The 22,114-nt window shown below is 35.7% G+C and overlaps 11 protein-coding genes across 11 annotated transcripts; 2 read left to right on the top strand and 9 right to left on the bottom strand.

Annotated features, from left to right (window-relative positions):
- Positions 1–795: 795 nt before the first annotated feature.
- Positions 796–4,919, bottom strand: DFA_08834 (uncharacterized protein; the record flags this gene model as incomplete). The annotated part of the gene is made up of 5 exons (XM_004356264.1): positions 796–2,221; positions 2,305–2,551; positions 2,637–2,797; positions 2,888–3,137; positions 3,206–4,919. The coding sequence occupies 5 exons, from the start codon at positions 4,917–4,919 to the stop codon at positions 796–798; spliced, it is 3,798 nt and encodes a 1,265-aa protein (XP_004356317.1).
- Positions 4,920–6,242: 1,323 nt separating this feature from the next.
- Positions 6,243–9,478, bottom strand: cf60 (component of the counting factor complex; the record flags this gene model as incomplete). The annotated part of the gene is made up of 4 exons (XM_004356263.1): positions 6,243–6,500; positions 6,586–7,454; positions 7,525–7,570; positions 8,546–9,478. The coding sequence occupies 4 exons, from the start codon at positions 9,476–9,478 to the stop codon at positions 6,243–6,245; spliced, it is 2,106 nt and encodes a 701-aa protein (XP_004356316.1).
- A 152-nt stretch (positions 9,479–9,630) lies between these two features.
- DFA_08832 (uncharacterized protein) lies at positions 9,631–10,513 on the top strand (the record flags this gene model as incomplete). Its single annotated transcript, XM_004356262.1, has 4 exons — positions 9,631–9,670; positions 9,751–9,893; positions 9,917–10,404; positions 10,492–10,513. 4 exons carry the CDS (start codon positions 9,631–9,633, stop codon positions 10,511–10,513), a joined length of 693 nt encoding a protein of 230 aa, XP_004356315.1.
- Positions 10,514–10,615: 102 nt separating this feature from the next.
- DFA_08831 (uncharacterized protein) lies at positions 10,616–10,995 on the bottom strand (the record flags this gene model as incomplete). The annotated part of the gene is made up of 2 exons (XM_004356261.1): positions 10,616–10,812; positions 10,836–10,995. 2 exons carry the CDS (start codon positions 10,993–10,995, stop codon positions 10,616–10,618), a joined length of 357 nt encoding a protein of 118 aa, XP_004356314.1.
- A 63-nt stretch (positions 10,996–11,058) lies between these two features.
- On the top strand, positions 11,059–11,982 carry DFA_08830 (uncharacterized protein; the record flags this gene model as incomplete). Its single annotated transcript, XM_004356260.1, has 2 exons — positions 11,059–11,364; positions 11,392–11,982. 2 exons carry the CDS (start codon positions 11,059–11,061, stop codon positions 11,980–11,982), a joined length of 897 nt encoding a protein of 298 aa, XP_004356313.1.
- Positions 11,983–12,238: 256 nt separating this feature from the next.
- DFA_08829 (uncharacterized protein) lies at positions 12,239–12,817 on the bottom strand (the record flags this gene model as incomplete). The annotated part of the gene is made up of 2 exons (XM_004356259.1): positions 12,239–12,681; positions 12,772–12,817. 2 exons carry the CDS (start codon positions 12,815–12,817, stop codon positions 12,239–12,241), a joined length of 489 nt encoding a protein of 162 aa, XP_004356312.1.
- A 545-nt stretch (positions 12,818–13,362) lies between these two features.
- Positions 13,363–14,472, bottom strand: DFA_08828 (uncharacterized protein; the record flags this gene model as incomplete). The annotated part of the gene is made up of 1 exon (XM_004356258.1): positions 13,363–14,472. The coding sequence occupies one exon, from the start codon at positions 14,470–14,472 to the stop codon at positions 13,363–13,365; it is 1,110 nt and encodes a 369-aa protein (XP_004356311.1).
- Positions 14,473–14,588: 116 nt separating this feature from the next.
- On the bottom strand, positions 14,589–16,148 carry DFA_08827 (uncharacterized protein; the record flags this gene model as incomplete). Its single annotated transcript, XM_004356257.1, has 1 exon — positions 14,589–16,148. One exon carries the CDS (start codon positions 16,146–16,148, stop codon positions 14,589–14,591), a length of 1,560 nt encoding a protein of 519 aa, XP_004356310.1.
- Positions 16,149–16,422: 274 nt separating this feature from the next.
- DFA_08826 (U5 small nuclear ribonucleoprotein subunit) lies at positions 16,423–16,833 on the bottom strand (the record flags this gene model as incomplete). Its single annotated transcript, XM_004356256.1, has 1 exon — positions 16,423–16,833. The coding sequence occupies one exon, from the start codon at positions 16,831–16,833 to the stop codon at positions 16,423–16,425; it is 411 nt and encodes a 136-aa protein (XP_004356309.1).
- A 541-nt stretch (positions 16,834–17,374) lies between these two features.
- DFA_08825 (U5 small nuclear ribonucleoprotein subunit) lies at positions 17,375–19,559 on the bottom strand (the record flags this gene model as incomplete). The annotated part of the gene is made up of 3 exons (XM_004356255.1): positions 17,375–17,532; positions 17,661–18,228; positions 19,101–19,559. The coding sequence occupies 3 exons, from the start codon at positions 19,557–19,559 to the stop codon at positions 17,375–17,377; spliced, it is 1,185 nt and encodes a 394-aa protein (XP_004356308.1).
- Positions 19,560–19,966: 407 nt separating this feature from the next.
- DFA_08824 (uncharacterized protein) lies at positions 19,967–21,962 on the bottom strand (the record flags this gene model as incomplete). The annotated part of the gene is made up of 3 exons (XM_004356254.1): positions 19,967–20,515; positions 20,604–21,044; positions 21,108–21,962. The coding sequence occupies 3 exons, from the start codon at positions 21,960–21,962 to the stop codon at positions 19,967–19,969; spliced, it is 1,845 nt and encodes a 614-aa protein (XP_004356307.1).
- Positions 21,963–22,114: the final 152 nt, after the last annotated feature.

The following is a 22,114-nucleotide window of genomic DNA, read 5'->3' as shown; positions in this document are numbered from 1 at the left end:
TACGATTTTTGAAACAAGTTTCATAAAAGAAATAAAATGGATGATCAGTGGATAAATAAAGAGTGAGAGAGAGAGAGCAGGTTGGTTAGGGTATACCAAGAAACTCTTGGTAATATTATTTAAATATTTTTAATATTAGTTAGTGTGTGGGTAGTGGGGGGTTTATAAATCTAATACGCATAATTAATTTTCATTGCTGGATGATGATGATGAGTTTGTGGGTGGGGGTTGCATGTCTCACAGTCTGTCGTCTTAAACGAGTTTGACTAAAAAGGTGAATGCAATCAACACACCCAATTAAATTTGATGTTCATTGGCTGTCCGCCACACTGACACACACACACAAACGAGTGCTGCACTAAGCTGCAGCAGGATTGATTGATTGTTGATGCCAAAGAGAAGAAGTGATGATGCACTAGGTTGTTGATGATGATTGTGGCAGGAGTAGTAGTAGTAGTAGTAGTAGTAGTATTCAATCATTCAATACTACTACCACAATCTTGAGAAAGAGATGATCATCAATCAACGAGTATAGTATAATAACTTGAGATTTCAAAGTGAAGAAAAAAAAAAAACATACAAAACTATCTTTTTTCAAAATCTAGTTAACAAAAATACAAAAATCAGATTAATATGTATTTATTATTATTAATATATACATTGTATTATTATTAATATGTTATTAATATTTATTATCACGCTCTCTCTAATAAATATTTGACATTTGGAATACTCCTTCAGGCTTGTGGATGCACCAATATTTTTTGTATTACTTTCCATCGTTTCAAAAGTTATTTATTTATAGTTATTTTCATTTTTGGTGATGGATTGTGTAGGTGACTGAGAACAAAGGTAATCTTGTAAGATGTCAAGATTGGCTTGATTGGCGTAGGATTGAATATTCATCATTGTTTGTTGTTGTTGTTGCTGTTGCTGTTGTTGTTGTTGTTGTAATCCATTTAAAAATAAAAGATTATTGTTGGTGTTGTTATTATTTACAAGTACTTGTTGTTGTTGGTGTTGTTGATGTTGTTGTTGGTGTTGTTGATTTTCAGTCAAATGAAAACTTGGTGAATGTGATGAGTTTAGAATGGATGAAGTGGTGGTGGAGGATGGGTGATTGTTGTTGTTGTTGTTGGCAGTCAAAAGATTGATATTTGAGAGATTGATATTACTATCTTGATTATTATTGTTTGAAAGTTGCATTAAATTATTTAAAAGGGGATTATTCAATAGTGGTGTATTTAATAATCCTCCTAATAATAGATTTAAAGCACCTCCAGCTTGTTGCTGTGTACCAGCTCCAACACCGCCACCACCACCACCACTATTATTTAAAGTTTGACTTAAACTATGCAATAATATTAAATTATTCAAAAGTGTTTGGTTGAATGGGATGGCACCTGTAAGCAATCCAACTAAAGAGTTCTGTATAGCAATATTTCCGTTGTCATTATTATTATTATTATTATTATTATTGGTGGCACTGTTGTTATTCACAATAATATTTCCATTATTTCCACTATTACCATTATTATTATTAGTATTGTTAGTCATGATGATCTTGTTATTATTTAGCATGTTGTTGTTATTATTATTATTTATATTCATATTTATATTATTATTATTATTATTATTGTTAGTATATACTTGTTGATGTTGTTGTTGTAGCTGTAGCTGTTGTTGTTGTTGTTGTTGTTGTTGTTGGTGTTGATTAAATTCTATATTTCCTCTTGTCATTTGAATATTATTATTATTGTTGTTTTGATTATTTTGACTGTTATTTGTTGTGATTAAATTATTTTGATTGGATGATGCCTGAGATTGATTTGTTGTGGTAGTAGTAGAGGTGGTGGAGGTGATAGAGGTAGAAGGTAATTGGGCTCCAGATGCTGGTACAGAAGGATTAGAAGAAGTAATCATTGATTGATTGCCAAGGAGATTAGCACCAGTGAGAGCATTGATAAATGATTTTGGAGCAACTGAAAAGAGTTTTTGGTAACGATCGTTGGTGTATCTAATCTCATTGTTGAATCCCAACTTGCTTGCATAGTTGGCCGACTTGTTGATATACTCTAGTGATTGAGCCAACATGTGGAATGATTGTTGGTGATTGGATCTAAATAATTGATACGACTTTGACAACATCAAATCAGCCCATGTAAACAATAAATGAACTTGTGTACGTTGAGTAAATGTATATGATTGAATATTTGGAATACTAAAATTAAAATATTATTAATTAATATATATATTCTAAAAATAATAATAATATATATATATATATTTTAAAATATTACATACATTGTAAGATAAGATTCAGCTCTGGTTAAATCAGCCTCTGTTAGATTGGAAGAACCTAGAATAGTTTGAGTGATACGAATATTGGCACGGTATGTTCCATTGATACTTCTAGCATTGGTAGTAGAGTTTGGATCTGAACTTTCATAATCCTTTTTATAGAAATCGGCTGCTTGTTTGAATTTCTCAATGATTTGATCACGAACCATAATATAATTATTTTGTTTGGTTTTTTGTGCAACAAAACAATCTAAACATAAACAGAAATATATTAATATTAATATCTTTGGAATAAATGTAATAATTATTGTTTAATTTAAATTAATTTGTCATACCATAATCATGAGCAGCTTTGTTAAAATAATATTGAGCTTGATGAAGATTACCCAAATCTATTTTCTTGTATAAAAAGTCACATGTATCAAGATGTAATTTAGATGCTGTATAATTTTTTTGAATTCTAAATATAACTGATTTTAAATAACTAATTTTAAATCTAAAAAAGAAGAGAAAAGAAAAAGAAATGGTTAATGATATTATTATTTCTTTTTTTTTTTTTGTCTTTGTTTTTTGTTGTCTCTCTTACAAATTTTCAGGAGTATAAAATGTATCCAAACCTCTATCCATTTGAAGTTGAGCTTCATGAAGATTACCAACAAAGGTTGCGGCAATACCTTGTTCAAAGAATAGCTCTGATAAAATCTCTGGTGTCTTTTCATACTTTTTGATATAGATATCAAAGACATTCTCCAAATCTCTCCATCTTGCTCCAGTCTCTTGAAGATGTGAAATATAATTCATTAAATTCTCATTTGGTCTAATATGAATATTTGATACTAAATAAAACAAAAACAAAAATTGGATTAATAAATACTATTTATATTGTGATAAATGATTTACATACTTGAAGTTGGTCTTTCCTTTGAACCAGTTGAACTAATATTATTGTTATTGTTATTATTGTTGTTATCATTGTTGTTGGAACTTCCTTCATCATCACTATCAGAATCACCATTACCATTTGATGATTCACCTCTTTCAGTTGATGATGTTGATGATGATGAAGATGAACCATTCTTCTTTTTAGAAGGACTACCATAAAAATAAATCTTGAATGTGAATGAAAAATCTTTGAATGGTAATTCCTCTTCCGATGGGAATGGAGGTAATTCAACATAACACTTTAAAAAGTAGTAACCAGTCTTTTGGATACGAACCGGTCCAAACAAGACTTCACCCTTTTTCATGACGGCTTCAATCTGTTCAAATTGTGTTGGAGCAATACTTTCAATGTTCTTTTTGTTGTCCTTCCGAGTAAATGATGACGGTGTCCAATAGGGTGCGACAGACGTCAACTTTAGACGGAGTTGGGGGTGTTGAGTGTGAAGAAAGTTGAGGTCGTTCTTGTGGTAGAGGAATATACCAATCTTTTGATTCTTCTTGGCTGCATAATAGGTAGGTGTGCATTGGAAAAGGTACTGTGAACTCAACAGTGCTGGCGAAGGTCCATAACTAGCAAATGATCCCAAAATCGATGACACTCTACCCGCTGTGTGTTGTGGTGGGGCTGGTTGGAATACATTTGGTTGGTCAAGTAATGGTAGTGTTGATTGTTGTTGTTGTGGTGGTAGTGGTTGTTGTGGTTGTGGTGGTGATGATTGTTGTTGTGATTGGGATTGTTGATCATTAATTCTTTGTTGTGGTTGTTGAGATGTTTGTGGAATTGAACTCTGAAATACAGAAGTAGAAGTAGTTTGAATGGGTGAACCCATAATAGTACCGCTGCCACCAGTATTGTTGTTACTAGTGTTATTGTAAACTGATGGGAATGGAGAAGAGTTGGTAACATAGTTGGAAGTGTCGGTGGCATTTGACACGGTTGTACCAGTCGATGATGTGGTAGAGTTGGTTGATGCCGAGAGAAGGTGTGGCACTACCATGTTGTTGGTAGTGTCCTGAGGACTGCCACATACTCCCAATGTGCCGCTAAACTCGCTCAATGGCGAGCTATAGTCTCCACCGCCACCGTTGCCACCATTACCATTGCCAACACCAACACTACCTCCATCACTGCTGCTGCTAATGTTGGCCATCATGCCACCGCCATTATTATTAGAGTAAGATGATGATGATGATGAACCAGTGTTGTTGTTGTTGTTGATATGCTCATACTGGTGATGACCACCACCATATTGTGTGGAAGGGATATGTGTTGTTGTTGGGGAAGAGGAATTGAAAAAATCCGTGTTGGGATTGTTGTTGTTGTTGTTGTTGTTGCCTTGCATGAATTGTTGTTGTTGTTGTTGCTGTTGCATATCATGGAGTGCCGATATGGGATCACTGATATTATTTCCAACATATCTATTACCATTGTGATTTAAATTATTTACATAGTCTCTGTTGTTGTTGTTATTGTCCTGATAAGAAGATGATGAAGAGGGTGATTGATTTTGTTGTTGTTGTTGTTGTTGTTGATAGTTGATGATATACTGTGGAGGAGAGGGTGTTGCTGCAGAGGATGGCGTTGATACGTTTGATTGAAGAAGACAGGTGAGCGATTGGTCGTCGAGGTCGCCGCCATGCCCACTATTGTTATTTGACAAGTCAAACAAAGACATATTGAGGTATGTTGATACTGCTTAGCTTGGTGCTTCTCCTTTTAAACATAAATTGGTTGATATATAATGATTATAGATTAGATATAGCGATAGATATCTAAATAGAATAAGAATAGAATAGCTTTTTAAAAAAACACAATGAGAATAAGATAATAATGTATGTGTGTTTGTGGATGAATGATTGTTTAAAGTTTCGAATTGTGTGTGTATGTGGTACTGGTATCTAAAAATGAATCTTGTCTTGTTTTTGATGCTAGATAATAATAATGCGATTGTGTGATTTGAGGGGGGGGGGAAGGATAAAAAAGATAAATAATTATCTTGGGATTGTTGTTTTGTTGTTGTTGTGTTGTGTTGTGTGTTGTTGGGAACTTTGAAAGTTTGGCTCTAGTTTTCTATTTTTTATTTTTGACGGGAAGTTTCGGTTTGTGAATGATGCAAAGGAAAGGGTGTTTGTTTCACAGGGAGAGGTGACGTGTACTCGTTCACTTTCTATGATCAGAGTTCTTGTTGGGAAAAGAAAAAAAAAAACAAAAATGAAAAATCGATTTGTTTCGTTGTTGTTGTTGTGCCTGTTTGTTTAAAAAATATCTATCTCCTACAATTAATAATAATAACAGCTGCTGCTACGAATAATAATTAATTGTTTGATACTAAATATGCGGAGAAGAGGAATAAAAAAAAACAATCATTATTGGCGATTGATAGGAGATCCCGCTCGTGAGAGAGGATGGCTGTAAACGACTCGAAAATAGTCCCAAACTCTCCAGACCAGAAAAATCGATTGTAGCGTACAGATACATTTGCTGTGAGTTTGTTACCAGGTGCCTCGAAAAATCCAAAATATCTTGTCATTATTTCCGACGTTGGTCGAGCAAAGACAAAACTCTCGGAACCCATCATCCAAAATATCGATGGAGGTGGCTCACCTTTGAGCCTCTTTTGGACACCATCAAATGTTGCCAATGAGAACACTCATAGGAGGGGATGATGATGCTGCTTCTTTGCAAACGACCAGACAACCTTTCCCCTATTATTGAAAATGTGGGTACTAAAGATAATTCGTTTGAATAGTTACATGAATTGTCAACCATCCATCTAATCAACACGAGAGAGAGAGAGATGGTTTTCATCAACTACAATGAACATACCGATTTTATAATAATGGTTTCGTTTATATCCCCGACCCCATTGTTGGTATCATTCACGACGATCATCTCACATGATCTTTTTATTTAATGGGAGGATTATATAAATTTAGTAAAAAATATATAGATTGTTGTTGTTGTTATTAATTTATTAAGTTAATTAAATTAGATTTTTTTAAAAATCAGCTGAAGAGGAATCAGATGAACTTCCACCTTGATTACAAGCATCGTAATAATCTGGAACTAAAATGTTGTAGGCAATAGAGAAGAAATCGTCAATTGGACACATGACGCCTGGACAACCATCCAAAGTGTATGATTGACCATTAAACTTGAATTGGAGGTAGTATTCACTACTGCTATCATCTTGCCACAATTCTAATTCAACATGTGATGCATAAGGTGCCCATTCTCTATAAATATTAAATAGATTCTAGAAAATAAAGAAATAAATTAAATTAATAAATAAATATTTAATAATTAATTTAAATATATATATATATATTTTTTAGACTTACAACAAATGGACCAACAGAATCATCATGACCAGAGAATAACATATACTTGTAAGAAATATCACCATTGATAAAGTTTCTAATATTGTCCAAGAGTTCTTCGAGGAAGGTTGACATACCGAGACGAGAGATCATTGGGAAAGACAATGGATAAGAGTCTTCGAAAAAGGCAGCTTGGTAGGTGGCATTGACAATCTCTTCGGTGATACCGTTTGGAAGGGGGAGGTCGTGACATTGAGTGGCAAAGAAGAGATCCATAAAGTTGTAAAAGCCTGGGAATGACTTGACCTTGAGAGCAGACATGATTTGTTGTCTTAGTTGAGCGGTTTGTTGGACAAAGATTTGGTATGGCTTGGAGTTGGTGGCATTGTTTCCGAGGCTGTTGAGGATTGGACAGAGTTGTGCGTTTGGAGAATACATGTTTTCATAATAGTCGTCCATGGTGTGGATGTCGAGAACATCGATTGGGTTGACACCACCGTTGGTGTTGGGTGGGTAGAGAGCGTTGATTTCAGATTGAGCCGATTGAAGAGTACGTGGTACATCGGTGGAACGGACCCAAACTTCGCTCAAATCCAATCCGTCTGGTGACAAGAGACCATACTTTTCGACGTACAATTGTCTAAATACAGTACCTACTTGTTGATGTTGTTCCCATCCCAAAGTAGTCAATTGGCCGTTTGAGCAATTACCTGGCCAATATTCACGGTTGGGGAGATAGACCTTACGGAAAAGTATCGATGGTGAGTTGATCGAAGCATCTTGATCGTTTGGTGATGGATACATGTATGTCGACAACGAACAATTCCAATCATTCATTTGAATGGTAAGTGGATTGTATAATGGAGTTCTATCACCATGTCTAGTTAAAACTAATAAATAATAGAGGTAATTAGTTCTTTCATTTATCATATAATATTGAAACAAATAAATACTACATACTTTGAACCATTCTTAATGTCATTCCATCAGTATCTTCTGAAGGGTTCTAAATGAATGAATAGATATATAGATATAGATAGATAGATAGATGATCGTTGTTAGTAAATGATGATATAACATATGATCATTGATTAATAGTTTAACATACAGGTAATGGAGCCTGACAATAGAATGGCTTTTGAGCATTGATAGCTACAACAGCAGCAACCAATAAAGTAGCAATCACTACTTGTACATATTTGTTGAACATCATGATATGTTTCTTCTGATATTACACTTTCAATCTCTCTACTACTATGATGATCCTAGTATAACAAAGTATTTTAGTTTTTATAATGAACTACTCCCAAATATCATTAAAAATGCAAAGGTTCTTAAAAAGAATTTTCGCAAAAGAACTCTGATATCATCACATTCATTATACAGTCATACATTGATGAATATGAAATTTCTCAAAGACGAGAGGTTTGTAATGTAGTTTGTAGTGGGGTGAATCATCAATATGCAAAGATCTTCAACTAGATTTGATATTCTTTTCAGCTAAAGAATCAATGACTGGGTATTCTTTCCCACACTTTTACATCCAACAACCACACCTTTGAATGTTATAATTTCATCCATCCATACAAGAGTGATTTAAAAAATAATATTAAATTTTGATAAAGTAATTATAATAATTGAGTACAATTCCAACAATAACTTGAAAAAGACATGTTGTACGAACGAAAAGGTATGGATTTTATTAATTAATTATTTCTTTAATATTTTTTAGTTTTGAAACTTTAGGATCACTACTATGACTATCGATTATGATTGGTTGATAATTGATTCTTCCAAGTCGTAAATATTGACTAGATGCATAATGGTGAGAGTTGCCTTTCATTGATGACCAACTATGATCTATTCGATAATTAAATGAATCAAATAGATCATTTGGAATGTTTATTGGGCAATCGCCATATCTGATCACCGTTTTAACATGATGACACTGATCCGAGAGTGTCTTAAGGAATGTATGTACTTTTTGTTTATCGGTAAACATATCATAGGTTTTGAATTTGGTTACTTGTCGATTGTGAGGGAGGAATCCAATTTCTAAATATTTTGAGGATACTTTGGTGACGGTTTGTGGTAATCTCCACCGGGATGTATCTCTTTCGGAAGTAATCAATATATGTTTAAGATTTAGAAATACACTTAAATCCATATAGGGAGTGGCAGCTATCTTGGTGATTGATCGTTTTAATTTGTTTGAGAGCCCATTATACAGTGATGATGAACCCCAACTTGGGAGACATAGTTTTTTGAGTGGTAGGTTATTGATTTCTGCCAAACCAACATCACGTTGTAAACGAATACCAGAAAGATCCAATTTGGTGAGAGATTTGAGTTTACTCAGATTCTCTAGACTTAATTCTCGGAAGGCACCCATCTTTTTTTTAGAAAATTCAATACAAGTGAGATTGGGTAGCAGTTTGATTAAATCTTGCAAGCAATCACCATTATAAAATACAACTTTTGTGATTTGTTCAAGTTTGTCTTTGCCGATGTTGTGAAGTGATTTGGGAATATTGTGACGACGACAATCACTTGTTATTGTTGTAAAGTGTTTGAGTGCAACACAATATGCATTGTTACCATGTTTCTCAAATGTATCATCCCATTCACAACATTCGAGTTTGATGACAGTGAAACAATTTTGAGAAATATAATTAAATATATCCTTGTTGATCAGTATCAGTTGTAATTTAGATTGGTTCGAGCTTTTCAAGTCATGTGTCAGTGGTTGATAGAGTCGAGTGTGTGAGAAATGAGTTGGACAATTATTCTTCATTGTGTAGAATCTTTCGATTTCTTGTTCATCTTGAAGAATATCACGTCCAATGTCTAACCATTTCTTGATTGTATCTTTTTCATAAACACATGTGCAAAGGTGTCTCAGTTTCCATGTCATTCCAATTATTTTATGAATGATTATTGTTGGTAAAATTGGATTTGAACAAGAAGAAGAGGATGAAGGAGATGAAGAGGATGTGTTGGAGCCAAGTCTTGGCGCAACGAGTTTGTTTTGCTTTACGCATCGCAACGAGTTTACACAGCCCGAGAATGTCAACATGGGCTGGAACATCTATAGTGCGCGTGACGAGTATGCGCGTGTGTTTCCTTTTACTTTTTATTTTTATTGACACATATTTATCTATATCTCATCTATATATATATATGTAGGCAAATCAACATTTATTAATACATTGACCAACTATTTCAAGAATGGGTCATTCCCTGATAAGATCAAAGTATCAATCGAAACAAAGTATCTTAAATCAACTGAGGGATTAGGACGCAAAGGACATCGAGTCAGACCGATGAATGTTCAAAGTACTACTTTTCAAAGGGAGGTGTAAACTATGAGTTTATCGACTCACCAGGTCTATCCGATACAAGAGGTGGACAGCAAGATGAAATCAACATGACAAAGATCCTCGATGCCGTTTCAAATCCTCCATCTTTGTGTGCCATCATCATCATCAGTGGCAAAGACAGCAGAAATGTGTTGACTCTTCGAAACGCCGTCACTCGTCTTCAAGGCTCCATTCCCGACGTTGTCCTCCAGAACCTCGTCATTGTATTCACCAAGTGTCGTGCAGACAATCGCAACTTTGACCAAAAGTCACTTGGCAATCTTCAAACCAAGTCAATCTTTTACATGGAGAACTCTGCATTCTCTACTGATCCTGCCAACTGGACAAAGGGTGCAACCACGTTTCTCAAGCCCGAGTTTAATCAATCGATGCACACTGTTGAAAAGTTACTAGGTAACATTCAAAAAAAGGCTGGTGTAGCAACCCAAGCTTTTGCTGATATGAAATCAATGAGATTCAAGTATGTATAAAAAGAAAACAAAACTAAAATAATTTATTGTAAATATATATTTATATTTATTAACCTCTACCATTTCTTTACTTTTAGAATTAAACAAACAGTTTCATGAAGCAAAAATGAAGTTCCAAAGAATTCAACAGTTGCAAGAAGATATTGCAAATGCACAAAAGCAACGTGGAGCTCATTCAAACGATGCAACAAAGTTCCAAAACTATATGAAAAAGACTGCTACCACAAGAAAAGTATTGGTCGATGTCTCATACCATAACACCATGTGCTCTCGTTGTGACCATGTTTGCCATCGACACTGCGGTCTCCAAGAATTGACCACAATGCTTTCAGGAGTTGTGCAGCCATGCTTGGCGACAATTGCCATGTATGTCCTAGCGGGTGTAGTTATACCGAACACTATCATGGAAAAAAGGAGGTACAAGAGGTGACCGAGTCTCTTGAAACAGAGATTGCTGGTATGAAAGCCAAGTATGACAAGGCTACCAAAGATGCAGCCTCGTCTAAAAGCAAAATCACAAACATTGCCGACTCCAAGAAGCTTGTTGATGTAGCCATCAAGACATCGACCGATGAAAGCATGCCAAGATTTGAAAAAGATTTGTCAAGGATTCAATATTGTCGACGAGCTTCCAACAGATGGAAATGGAATCTAAAATGTTGACCTCTCACGATGCCAGAGACACTGCCGATAAAATGATTAGTACCATCAAGATGATCTCTGATTCACTTGCCAAGGATTCCCAAACCATACAACTTCAAACCGTCAACCAACATCATCAGATTGATTCAGATGATGAATATTATCCAAGTGATGAAAGTGATGATGATATGAAGACTTCAACAACTTCTACCGCCTCTACCACCTCTAACAATAATAATAATAATAATGAAGCACTAATGTTATTACTCCAACAACAAGTGCAACTTTTAATGCAACAACAAATAATGGTTTCATAAAACCAAAACAACAACAAGGGTTCTCCATCAGTATTGGCACTTGAACAACAAATCTTACAACTCCAACTTCAAATTCAAAATCAAAGTGTTCCAAAACAACATGTACAACAACAACAACGACAACAACAAACACCTGGTGGCAAACCTCTTGCACCTGGCGGCGTTCACATGGGTCCATGTAAGATGTGTAGCAAAGATTGGACCATGACACCAAAAGACCAAAAATTCTATGATGATAAAAATATACCCCTCACAAAGACCTGCGTCGAATGTCGCCAAAACAAGAAGAAGGGTATTCTTACTGCCACACCAGCTCCACCAGTTTTTACCACAGCGACTCCACTACCTCCAGTTGTTGCAGTCCCTCCCAAAAAACCCTATACCAAGAAAACAGGAGCATCCCCTAAAAAAAAGGTCAACAGCCAGCCTGTAATTGAATCTTCTTCTTTATTGCCACCTCACATCACCAAGTGTAAAGTATGTAGTAATGACTTTGCTTTACCAGAAGCAGAGAAATCCTTTTTCGAATCAAATGGGATTCCTTTACGAAAAACCTGTGAAGCTTGTAGAATAGCAAAGAAATTAAAAAAGAATTCTTTATTACAATAAATAAGTAATAAATAAATAATTATAAACTATTGTATTTTATTCTTTAAAGAGATACTAAGAATGAAAGGCAGGAAATATTTATTGAATTCAATTATTTACTTAAATAATCAATATCTTTATGACTATCGATTATGATTGGTTGATAATTGATTCTTTTAAGACGTAAATAGTTTATTATATATTATTATATTATATTATATAATATATTTTTTTTCTTTATTTTATAATTTTCTGAATATAATATTGTATTTATCATTTAATACAATAATGGACGACCAACATTATCTACTGGTTCATTTGATTCATAATCATCATCATCATCATTAATGGTATCTAAAATTAATGGACATCCAAAAAGACTATAAATTTCAATAGTTTGATTATGATATTCGTTACTGGCGTAGACGGCAGTGATTGTGAATGGATTAGTTACTTCTCCCTTTACAGTAGTTACAGAAATTGGACCATATGGTGGTGATGTACTATAAACTGTTCCAAAACCTTGGAAAGTAACACCATCACTATTAACGGTAGCATTTACAATATACTTTAACTTTGGATTGGCAGTATTATAGGTAAAAAACTTATTTCCTTGTATAGACAATGTAATATTGGTATAAAAGTTACAAGAATCATAATAAGTTCTCCATAAATATTGTCCTGGTGTTGGTCCATCAATTAAATATGATCGACCAATTACTAAAATTATAAAAAAAAAAACAAAAATAAAAAGAGATATTAATAAATTATATTTAATTGGATATTTTTTTCTATGATCATGATTCATACCAAGAGTAGTAATTGATAATATTAAAACTATTAATAATTTAAACATTTTTTTTGGTAATTGTTGTTGTTGTTGTTGTTGTTTGGTTTGATGTAATTGATTTTAGAAACAAATGATTGAAATGAACATGTTGTTGATGTTCAATTTATAGTATTCTATTTTCAAACCAAAGGTCACCCAATGAAGTAGTTTATCAGTGATTTTTAAAGATATTTTAGATTTCGTCCGTTCTATTGAACAAGTCGACAGAGTTTTCAAAATTCTCACGAGTTTCAGACCATATCAACTTTGAAATTTCATCATTTATCTTCATTTTAGAGGGGAGTACCCCCCCCCCCCCCCATTGTACCCTTGTTTGATATAAGAGATCAAACAAACAATCCCGCTCCTAGGAGTTGACCATCTTGTTATTTGACCTACAGTTCAAAGAGGAGTGATTTTCCTTTTTTTTCATTTTCGTTTATTATGTGATGTCAGATGCTGATATTGATACAGCGTGGCACTTGATAATGGTTATGGAAATATTATTTATTTATTAAATGATTTAATTATTGTAATAAACAACAAGATTTTTTTTTAGTTTTTTTGAAGCTTTAATGGTCGGGCTGTTGTTGTTCATTATCACGATATTCAATATCATTATCATGATGCTCAATATCTATATGACTATCGATTATGATTGGTTGATAATTGATTCTTTCAAGTCGTAAATATTGACTAGATGCATAATGGTGAGAGTTGCCTTCCATTGATGACCAACTATAATCTATTCGATAGTTAAATGAATCAAATAGATCATTTGGAATGTTTAATGGGCAATTGCCATATCTGATCACCGTTTTAACATGATGACACTGATCCGAGAGTGTCTTGAGGAATGTATGTACTTTTTGTTGATTGGTAAACATATAATAGGTTTTGAATTTGGTTACTTGTCGATTGTGAGGGAGGAATCCAATTTCTAAATATTTTGAGGATACTTTGGTGACGGTTTGTGGTAATCTCCACCGGGATGTATCTCTTTCGGTAATCAATATATGATTAACATTTGGAAATACACTTAAATCCATATAGGGATCGGCAGTTATCTTGGTGATTGATCGTTTTAATTTGGCTGGGAGCCCATTATACAGTGATGGATCCCAACTTGGGAGACATAGTTTTTTGAGTGGTAGGTTTTTGATTTCTGCCAAATGTTTAGAACCATCACGTTGTAAACTAACGCCAGAAAGATCTAATTTGGTGAGAGATTTGAGTTTACTCAGATTCTCTAGACTTAATTCTCGGAAGCCACCCATCTCTTTTTTAGAAAAGTCAATACAAGTGAGATTGGGTAATAGTTTGATTAAATCTTGCAAACAATCACCATTATAAAATACAACTTTTGTGATTTGTTCAAGTTTGTCTTTGTCAATCTTGTGAAGTGATTTGGGAATATCATTATCATGACTACAATCACTTGTTATTGTTGTAAAGTGTTTGAGTGCAACACAGTATGCATTGTTACCATGTTTCTCAACAGTACCTTCATATTGATAACATTCGAGTTTGATGACAGTGAAACAATTTTGAGAAATATAATTAAATATATCCTTGTTGATCAGTGTCAGTTGTAATTTAGATTGGTTCGAGCTTTTCAAGTCATGAGCCAATGGTTTATATGGTCGAGTGTGTGAGAAATGAGTTGGACAATTATTCTTCATTGTGTAGAATCTTTCGATTTCTTGTTCATCTTGAAGAATATCACGTCCAATGTCTAACCATTTCTGGATGTATCTTTTTTCATAACACAATGTCAAAGGTTGTTCAAGTTTCAAGTTCATTCAATTATTTTATGAATTATTATTGTTGGTAAAATTGGATTTGAACAAGAAGAAGAGGATGAAGGAGATGAGGATGAAGAAGGGGATGAAGAAGAGGATGGAGGAGATGAAGTGGATGTAGGGATGGTTGAAATTGATGGTTGATCTAATTGTTTAATATTTGACAGAGGTAGATTGTTGTCATTTTTAATAAATACGAATTTCTTTGTGTTTGATGATGCTTTGAATGTTGCTCCAAAATAATTAAATCCACTATTATTGAAATCCTTAATATTCTTTTCACAAATATCTACTTTTGAGAATATTATAATCTTGTTGGCTGGTGTTTTGCAAAGACCGACTATGTTGGATATTTCGTCTCTATTGTGAACTCTTATTGTTTTGATATTGGAAAGTATTGATAGACCACCGATCGATTGATTTTCAAGGCATGTTACTTTCTTTACTTGTCCTGGAATAAGTGACCCTAATGCTCGACCATAGGCATCGTTTTTGATGTGGACGTGTCGAAGGTTGGGAAAATCTAGCACTTTTAAATGGACATTGGTATCTTTCGAATTATAATACAAGAGAGAGATAACTTGTAGATGTTGTTTGACCTCGTTGGAGAGTGTGTTCCAATTAAAGTGGTCTGGAAGTAGAATCTTTGTGAGTGTCGATGACATTGATGGTTGAATCATACTTCCAATCGTGAATGGTTCTGCTCTACGTCCACCCCCGCATATCCACCGAGGATTATCTGGATCTTCAACATAAGCATTTTGAAAGTTGAGTGATCGAATGTGTTGCAGTGGTCCTTTGAAAAGATCTATCACTGTTGGCTTTGGAATTTCACAATTAAAACTGATCGATACAAGTTTAGGTGTTTTGTTGATTAATGTATTGATAGTTGAAGCATTGTTAACAAATTGTGATTCGTTGATATGAATCTTTTCAACATTGTCAAAAAGGTGTTCATCATGTTGAGAGGTGGAAGATGATGACGATGTTAAAGAGAAGGGTTGGGTGTCTGGTGGTGGAGGAGGAGGAGATGTAGGAGATGGAGATGGAGATACAAGTGTCAATGTCTTTGGATTTTTAATGACACAATGACAGTTGTTGATATGTCTCCAAGTATCCTCTGACAGATCTAACGTAACATCGGTGACAAGTGTTGTTGAAACAAAGGCAAATATACGTTTGGATAACAGTGCCATTCTACGTACCCATCTATAACTTTCTCTTGTTACTTGATGATCTGATTGGAGCACATAGTTTGGTCCACGTCCACCATGATCGAGATTGAATTGATGAAGAGTACACATTTGGTCTCTTGTGAGAGCATGTTGTGTCATATCTCTATGAAGCAACATGTCTGTATGCAATTCATATTGACTTTGTTGACTTTTATCTCTATTCTGCCAGATTGCTTGATATCTAGTATAAATACACCCTTTCAAAGCATCACTGATTACACATGTACATATACTATTGTATTGTGATGCCAATATAAATATACGTTGTATGATTGGCCATGGCAGCGCATACTCTAATGCACCACGATTATAATCTTCCATAGAGTTGTTATTGTTGTTATATAATATTATGTATATTGTATCAGTCGTTGATGACAAATAAGTAATGTATGTTGTGTCAACATGTCTACGTGTATTCTCTCTCCTCTTCTGATGAATTTTTTGAAAGGGAAGAGAATTGATGCCACGTTGCCAAGTACCCAACCCATTAATAATAAAATAAATATTAAATTATTTTTTTTGATGATATGTTTGTTTTACTTTTTTAATAATTTATTTAAAAGAGAGATTATATTATATTATATTAAAGGTATTATTAATTTGTTGACATGTGAGACATTAAATTTAATAATTGTTCATCGTTGAAATGTTTTGAAAGATTTACGTCTTCAGATAGACCCTTTCTTCTTCTTGTTTTGATTAAAAGTTCACGTGCCAAGTGTTGTTGGGGGCTTGGCTCGAGTGGTAAAAGCTGGACATCCTTGTCCAGTGGATCGCCGGGCACGATTTGGTAGTGGTCAAAGACCGAGAGACAGAATGCCAGACCCTGGGTATGACTACGGAGATCCGTCTCAAAGCCGTAGCTGTCGAGCACGGGCAAGAGACCCTTGGTGACATGGAGTGGGGTGCCGGGCTTGGGAAAGTCGTGGATGATGTTACCACGACGACGGTGGAAGACAGTCTCGATCGAGGAGACACAGTCGGGTGGCGAGATGATTTCGACCATGTAGACGGGCTCCATCAGACGCGGGGCAGCAACGAGCAAGCTGGCGTGTGTGGACGAACGCGCAGCCGGCACGATGTGGCCGCTTGTGCGGTGGATGGCTTCAGGGGCAATGTGTGCGCCGACAAGCTTGAACTTGACGTTACGGATTGGTTCGTCGACGAGCGGACCCTCTTTGGTGGCCCACTGGAAGCCACGCACGACCGACTCGGATATAGCAGTCAGATGAGAGCGATTCACGTCGCCGCCAATCGTGTCGTTGATGAGGATGTTGGGCCCGTGGGCGTCTGGACCAAACGCCCAGATATTGTTGGCAGCCAGCACGTCCCAGTCGTATTTGTTTTGGAAAAACTCGGTACGCTGCTTGCGCGGCCACGAAATGTCGACCTTGCCCGACTCGATGTCGTCGGCCAGCCCCTTTTCGAGCGGCTCGCACACCATGGTCAGACGGTTGCGATGGTTCTGCGACTCGCTCATGCAGGGGATGCTCGATGTCTCGGTGGCCGTCTCGCTGAGCGTGATGACGGGGTCGTCCACCTTGATCTCAATGTCGGCGTACATGACACGCAGGTCGTGCAGCACGCAGTCGAGGTAGAGCTCGCCCGTGCCCAATATGATGTGTTCGCCCGACTCTTCGGCACGCGTAACCACCTGCGGATACGACTTGTTGATCTTGCGCAGACCGTCCAACATCTTGGGCAACTCTGATGGGTTGAGTGGCTCAATCGCCACCTTGCACACTGACGGACTCGTCGCAAACGAAAGTGGTCTACAAATATGTGCAACATTTCCATAATCATCCTGATAGTCTCCGTTTCCATTACTATTACCATTACTATTTCCATTTGTATAATTTGTCATTTTTGGATCACGTTCATTTACAATTGTTGCAGTTTTAATGATTGAACTATCAATTCCTTCCAATAGACACCACATGCCTGCAGGGATACTATCGACATCTATTTTATATCTTGCTTCGCCAATGCTCACCTTGGTGAGTTCTTCTAGAACGAGGTCTTCCTCGTTGGTGTCGATCGAGTATCTCTCTCCCAACACACGCACCTCGCTCGAACGACGCACAGTGCCAGAGAGGACACGACCCAAACAGTCGAATCCCGTTCCTGCGTCGTTGGTCAGCAGCTTTGTCACATATACAACCAACGGGCCGTTGGGATCACACTTTTTCAACGCCTCTCCATAAGTCCCATTCAACGGACCAGTGTATACAAACGACGCCTTTTGCTCTGCATTGTCCAACGGTGATGGCAAGTCGACCACCATATCAACAAACCCTGTAGCCTTTCCAAAAAATGATGACAATACTATTCTTAATAATGGTTTAACATCCAAATTTAATGTTTCTCTTGATAATCTAATTCCCAATTCTAATAATACTTTCTACAAAAAGAAAAGAAAAGAAAAGAAAAAGAGTTAGAATATATCTATTTTGTTTTTGATTTGTTGTTTTACATACTTCTACTTTTGATTTATCTTCAGCTAAAACGGTTGAATAAATTTTTATAAAGGGGATTAAGGATATATTGTACAAATGATCGTTGTGAATCGGTGACTTGGGGACTAGGTTTTCGACGGAATCCGCGGACGTCGGGGTGAAAGTAGAGGTCGCCCCAGAGACGCTTGGCAAACTCGGCGGGGGCAAAGCCGCCAAACGTCTGTTGGTAGATCTTGGCAAATGAGAAGAGCGAGAAGCACCAGCCCATCTCGGCACTGGCAAAGAGCACGTTGCCAAGCTCGGGCGACACGCGCAACTTGGTGGGCTGGCCGTGCGAGCAGAGATCGAGGATCGAGTTGATTTCGTCTATGGTGTGCTTGAGCTTAAAGTAAGCGTCTTGGGGTGGCAGCTTGAGCTCGAGGATGAGACGATCGACCTTGTTGATGACGACCGCGATGGCAAGACCCTCCTGCACGGCCAATTTGATGAGACGCTCAGTCTGCATCATGACACCTTCTAGCGCGTCAACCACCACAATGGCAGCGTCGCACAGACGCAGCGACGCAAGCACCTCGTCGGTAAAGTTGACGTGGCCGGGTGTATCGAGCACGTTTACCAAATACGACTTGTCGTTGCTATTGGGCAGAATCAGAGACATGGGAGCCGACTTGATCGACATGCCACGCTCTTGCTCGTCGTTTCTAGTGTCTGTATATCGCGATGCCTTGGCGTGTGTCCACTTGCGTTCGTGTGTCTGGTTGACCAACATATCCATAAACTTTGACTTGCCCGAATGCAAGTTTCCGACAAGACACACGTTACGCATCAACTGTGGATGTGCCATCATATCAACCAAAAACTCTTTGCTAAACGATGTGTCGGGCAGCTCCTTGTCTGCCACCAAGAACGACCGTTTCGATCCAGGGTCGATCACCGGTTTGCTAATCGGTTGTGTATCTTCGTCTTGCACCATCACTTCGACGTCTTGTCCATACACCTCTGATGCATCGGGATAGTATTGTTTATCCTCGTGCAACACGATCGCATTTCCAGGTTGTCTTGTCTTGAATTCTACATGACTATCTTCTTCCTCCTCTTGTACCATTGGTTCATCACCATCTCCATCAGCAGCAGTAGTATGTCCATTCTGTTGTTCGTCACGTGCTACTCTCTCCTCCTCATCATCATCATAGTCTTGCTGTTCATCTATATTCTCTATATCCTCTACATCTTCTATAAGATTACCAAATTCATCAAAGATTGGTTGATCTGACATTTCTATCTATCTCTCTACGTATTTGTTGTCTATATTATATTCCTTTCTCCTTTCTTTTTAAACTTATATATATCTAAACTAGAGAATATATATTATATATATAGAGAGAGAGAGAGAGGAAGAGGTATATAGTATATAGTATAACTACAGTTGTAGTAGATATATGCAATACTAATTTAGAAAGTAAAGTTGTGTCTTCTGATGATCAATGAACTCATACTCTTCAATTTTTCGATTTTTTTTCATGGATTTTCGTCAATCAAAAAAAGACGTGGGAAATACTATACTTATAGAATTGGATAATTTATATGTTATATTATTATATTATATATATATTTGTACATATTGTTGGTTTATTATATTATTATTTTTAATATTTGTTAATATTTTTAAATTATTTGTTTTTTTTAAAAATCAACTTTGACTTTAAACTCTTTTTTAATATTACTTGGGTATAGACAATCTAAATCAGAATATTGTGATTTTGACTTTAAAATGACTTGTTCTAGGATGGAAACATCTGGAACATAGGTAAACTTTTCCCTATTATTAATGTTGGTTGGATCTTGGGATTTGGCGAGTTGTTCTTCTTCCTTGGCAGCTTGTATCTCTAGTTGTTCGGCTTCTGTCATCTTTGGTATCAATTCTTTTACTTGTTCATACATTTCAATGAGATCCTTGTCATAATGAACTGAACAAAAGAATGAGTTTAATGAAGGCAGTCCACACTCGAAACATTTTTGGCTGTCTATACATTGAGCCAACGACCGACTGACGTGTAGATGGTGTGGTTGGGAACCCAACTCTTGTGGTGTAGCTCTGTGTTCTTGACCCTTCTTGAATATTTGTTTGTTTCTCATTAAATTGTAAAAGTTTAAAAGGTTGTGTTCCGGACCTGCCGATTGAAATTTATCTGCTTTGTACCCTGGAATTGATGTATTATATGTTCTTCTTGGCTAAAAATTAATAAATAAATAAACAAAATATTAATATAGTTCTCTTTTTAATTTAAATATTTAACGTTTAAATTATCGTTTAACTTACAGGTTGAATTTTAAAATAAGTAGCATTCCAACCACCAGAAGGAGTTTCAGGATACTCTAATGCAATGGTACGAGACCCAATCTTGAAACTAGTTTGTGGAATGGTGTAACTGTTGTTGTATTTACTAAAGTATTCACCTTTGACAAACATGGTGCCAGCATTACGATGTAGAGTGAATGATGCTGGTTCCACTAGATAGTGTCCATTGGTTGTAATGTAATCGACGTCTTGTGTTGTCTGTTCGGTTCGGTCTGTCATGGTTTGGTATTCGTCTCCAGGAGTTCTATGTTTTAAAATAATCTTTTTCAAATCATAATTGTTTAATCCAAATTGTTCACGAATAACATCACTAATTGGTTTCTTGGTCAATGATGACAATGGAATAATATCAGTTTGATATGCACATTCTCTTGATTTATAATACAAAATAACTCCATCAATCTATAAAAAGGAAAATAAATTAATAAACATACATTTCAATAATTGTGTTTTGAAGATACATACATTCTTGTCATAGGTCATATAATTATCTTTAACTTTGTGTGGATATTGAATCTTTGCAATTGATTCTGATTTACCAGTTAATTTATCTTTTACAACTTTGGATGCTGCAGGAGTGGTGATAGGTGGTTTAGGTGGAACAACAACATCATCTTGGTCAGTTGGAACTGCTGATGATGATGACTGATATTGGTTATAATTGTAATTATTATCATCATCATCATAGGAAACCGTTGTTGTCGTGGTTGTTGTAACAGTGGTTGTATGTGTAACAAAATCAACTGTTGGTTCATCACTAGTACTATGATTATAACTATAATTATATTGATTGTAATTATTATCATCATTGTTACTACTACTACTAATGTGATTATAGTCGGTATTGGCAACTACTTGATCATCATTATTATTATAACTATTGTAGTCATATGATGACGTAGTGGTTGTTGGTGTTGAATTGTAATCATTATTGTAACTATTGTAACTATTGTTGTTGTAACTATTATCATCATTATTATTGCTGTTGTAGTTATTATAGCTATTGTAACTATTACTATCATCATTATTAGTACTATTATAATTATAACTTATTGAATTGTAGTCATTGCTGTTATAGTTGCTACTATTGTTGTTGTAGTCATCATTATTATTACTGCTACTGTAGTAGTTGTAAGATGAATTGTTGTCATTATTACTATTACTATTACTATTATTATTATTACTACCAGTTAAATTTGATGGTATTTCATTATCACCTAATAACTCTTTCTTTCTATTGTTGAACTCGTATTCAGTGATGAACCCCGAATCAAATAAATCTTTTAATTTTTCGTATTTTTCTAGTGTATCTGAATCCATGATGTATATATATATTATCTGTATCTACGTTTGTTGGTTTATCTTTATCTTTATCTTGTTTGGTTAATTGTATAAATGAACAGTGGACAGTTTGGACTTTGACTATTAATATCCAACTAGTTAAGCTCTACCTCTATTGGGGGTTGGTCGAT

Source organism: Cavenderia fasciculata, assembly GCF_000203815.1.
Source record: "Cavenderia fasciculata unplaced genomic scaffold Scf_ET2XIPL01COFD4-5, whole genome shotgun sequence".
NCBI lineage: Eukaryota > Evosea > Eumycetozoa > Acytosteliales > Cavenderiaceae > Cavenderia > Cavenderia fasciculata.
This window is presented reverse-complemented; position numbering and strand designations above follow the sequence as displayed.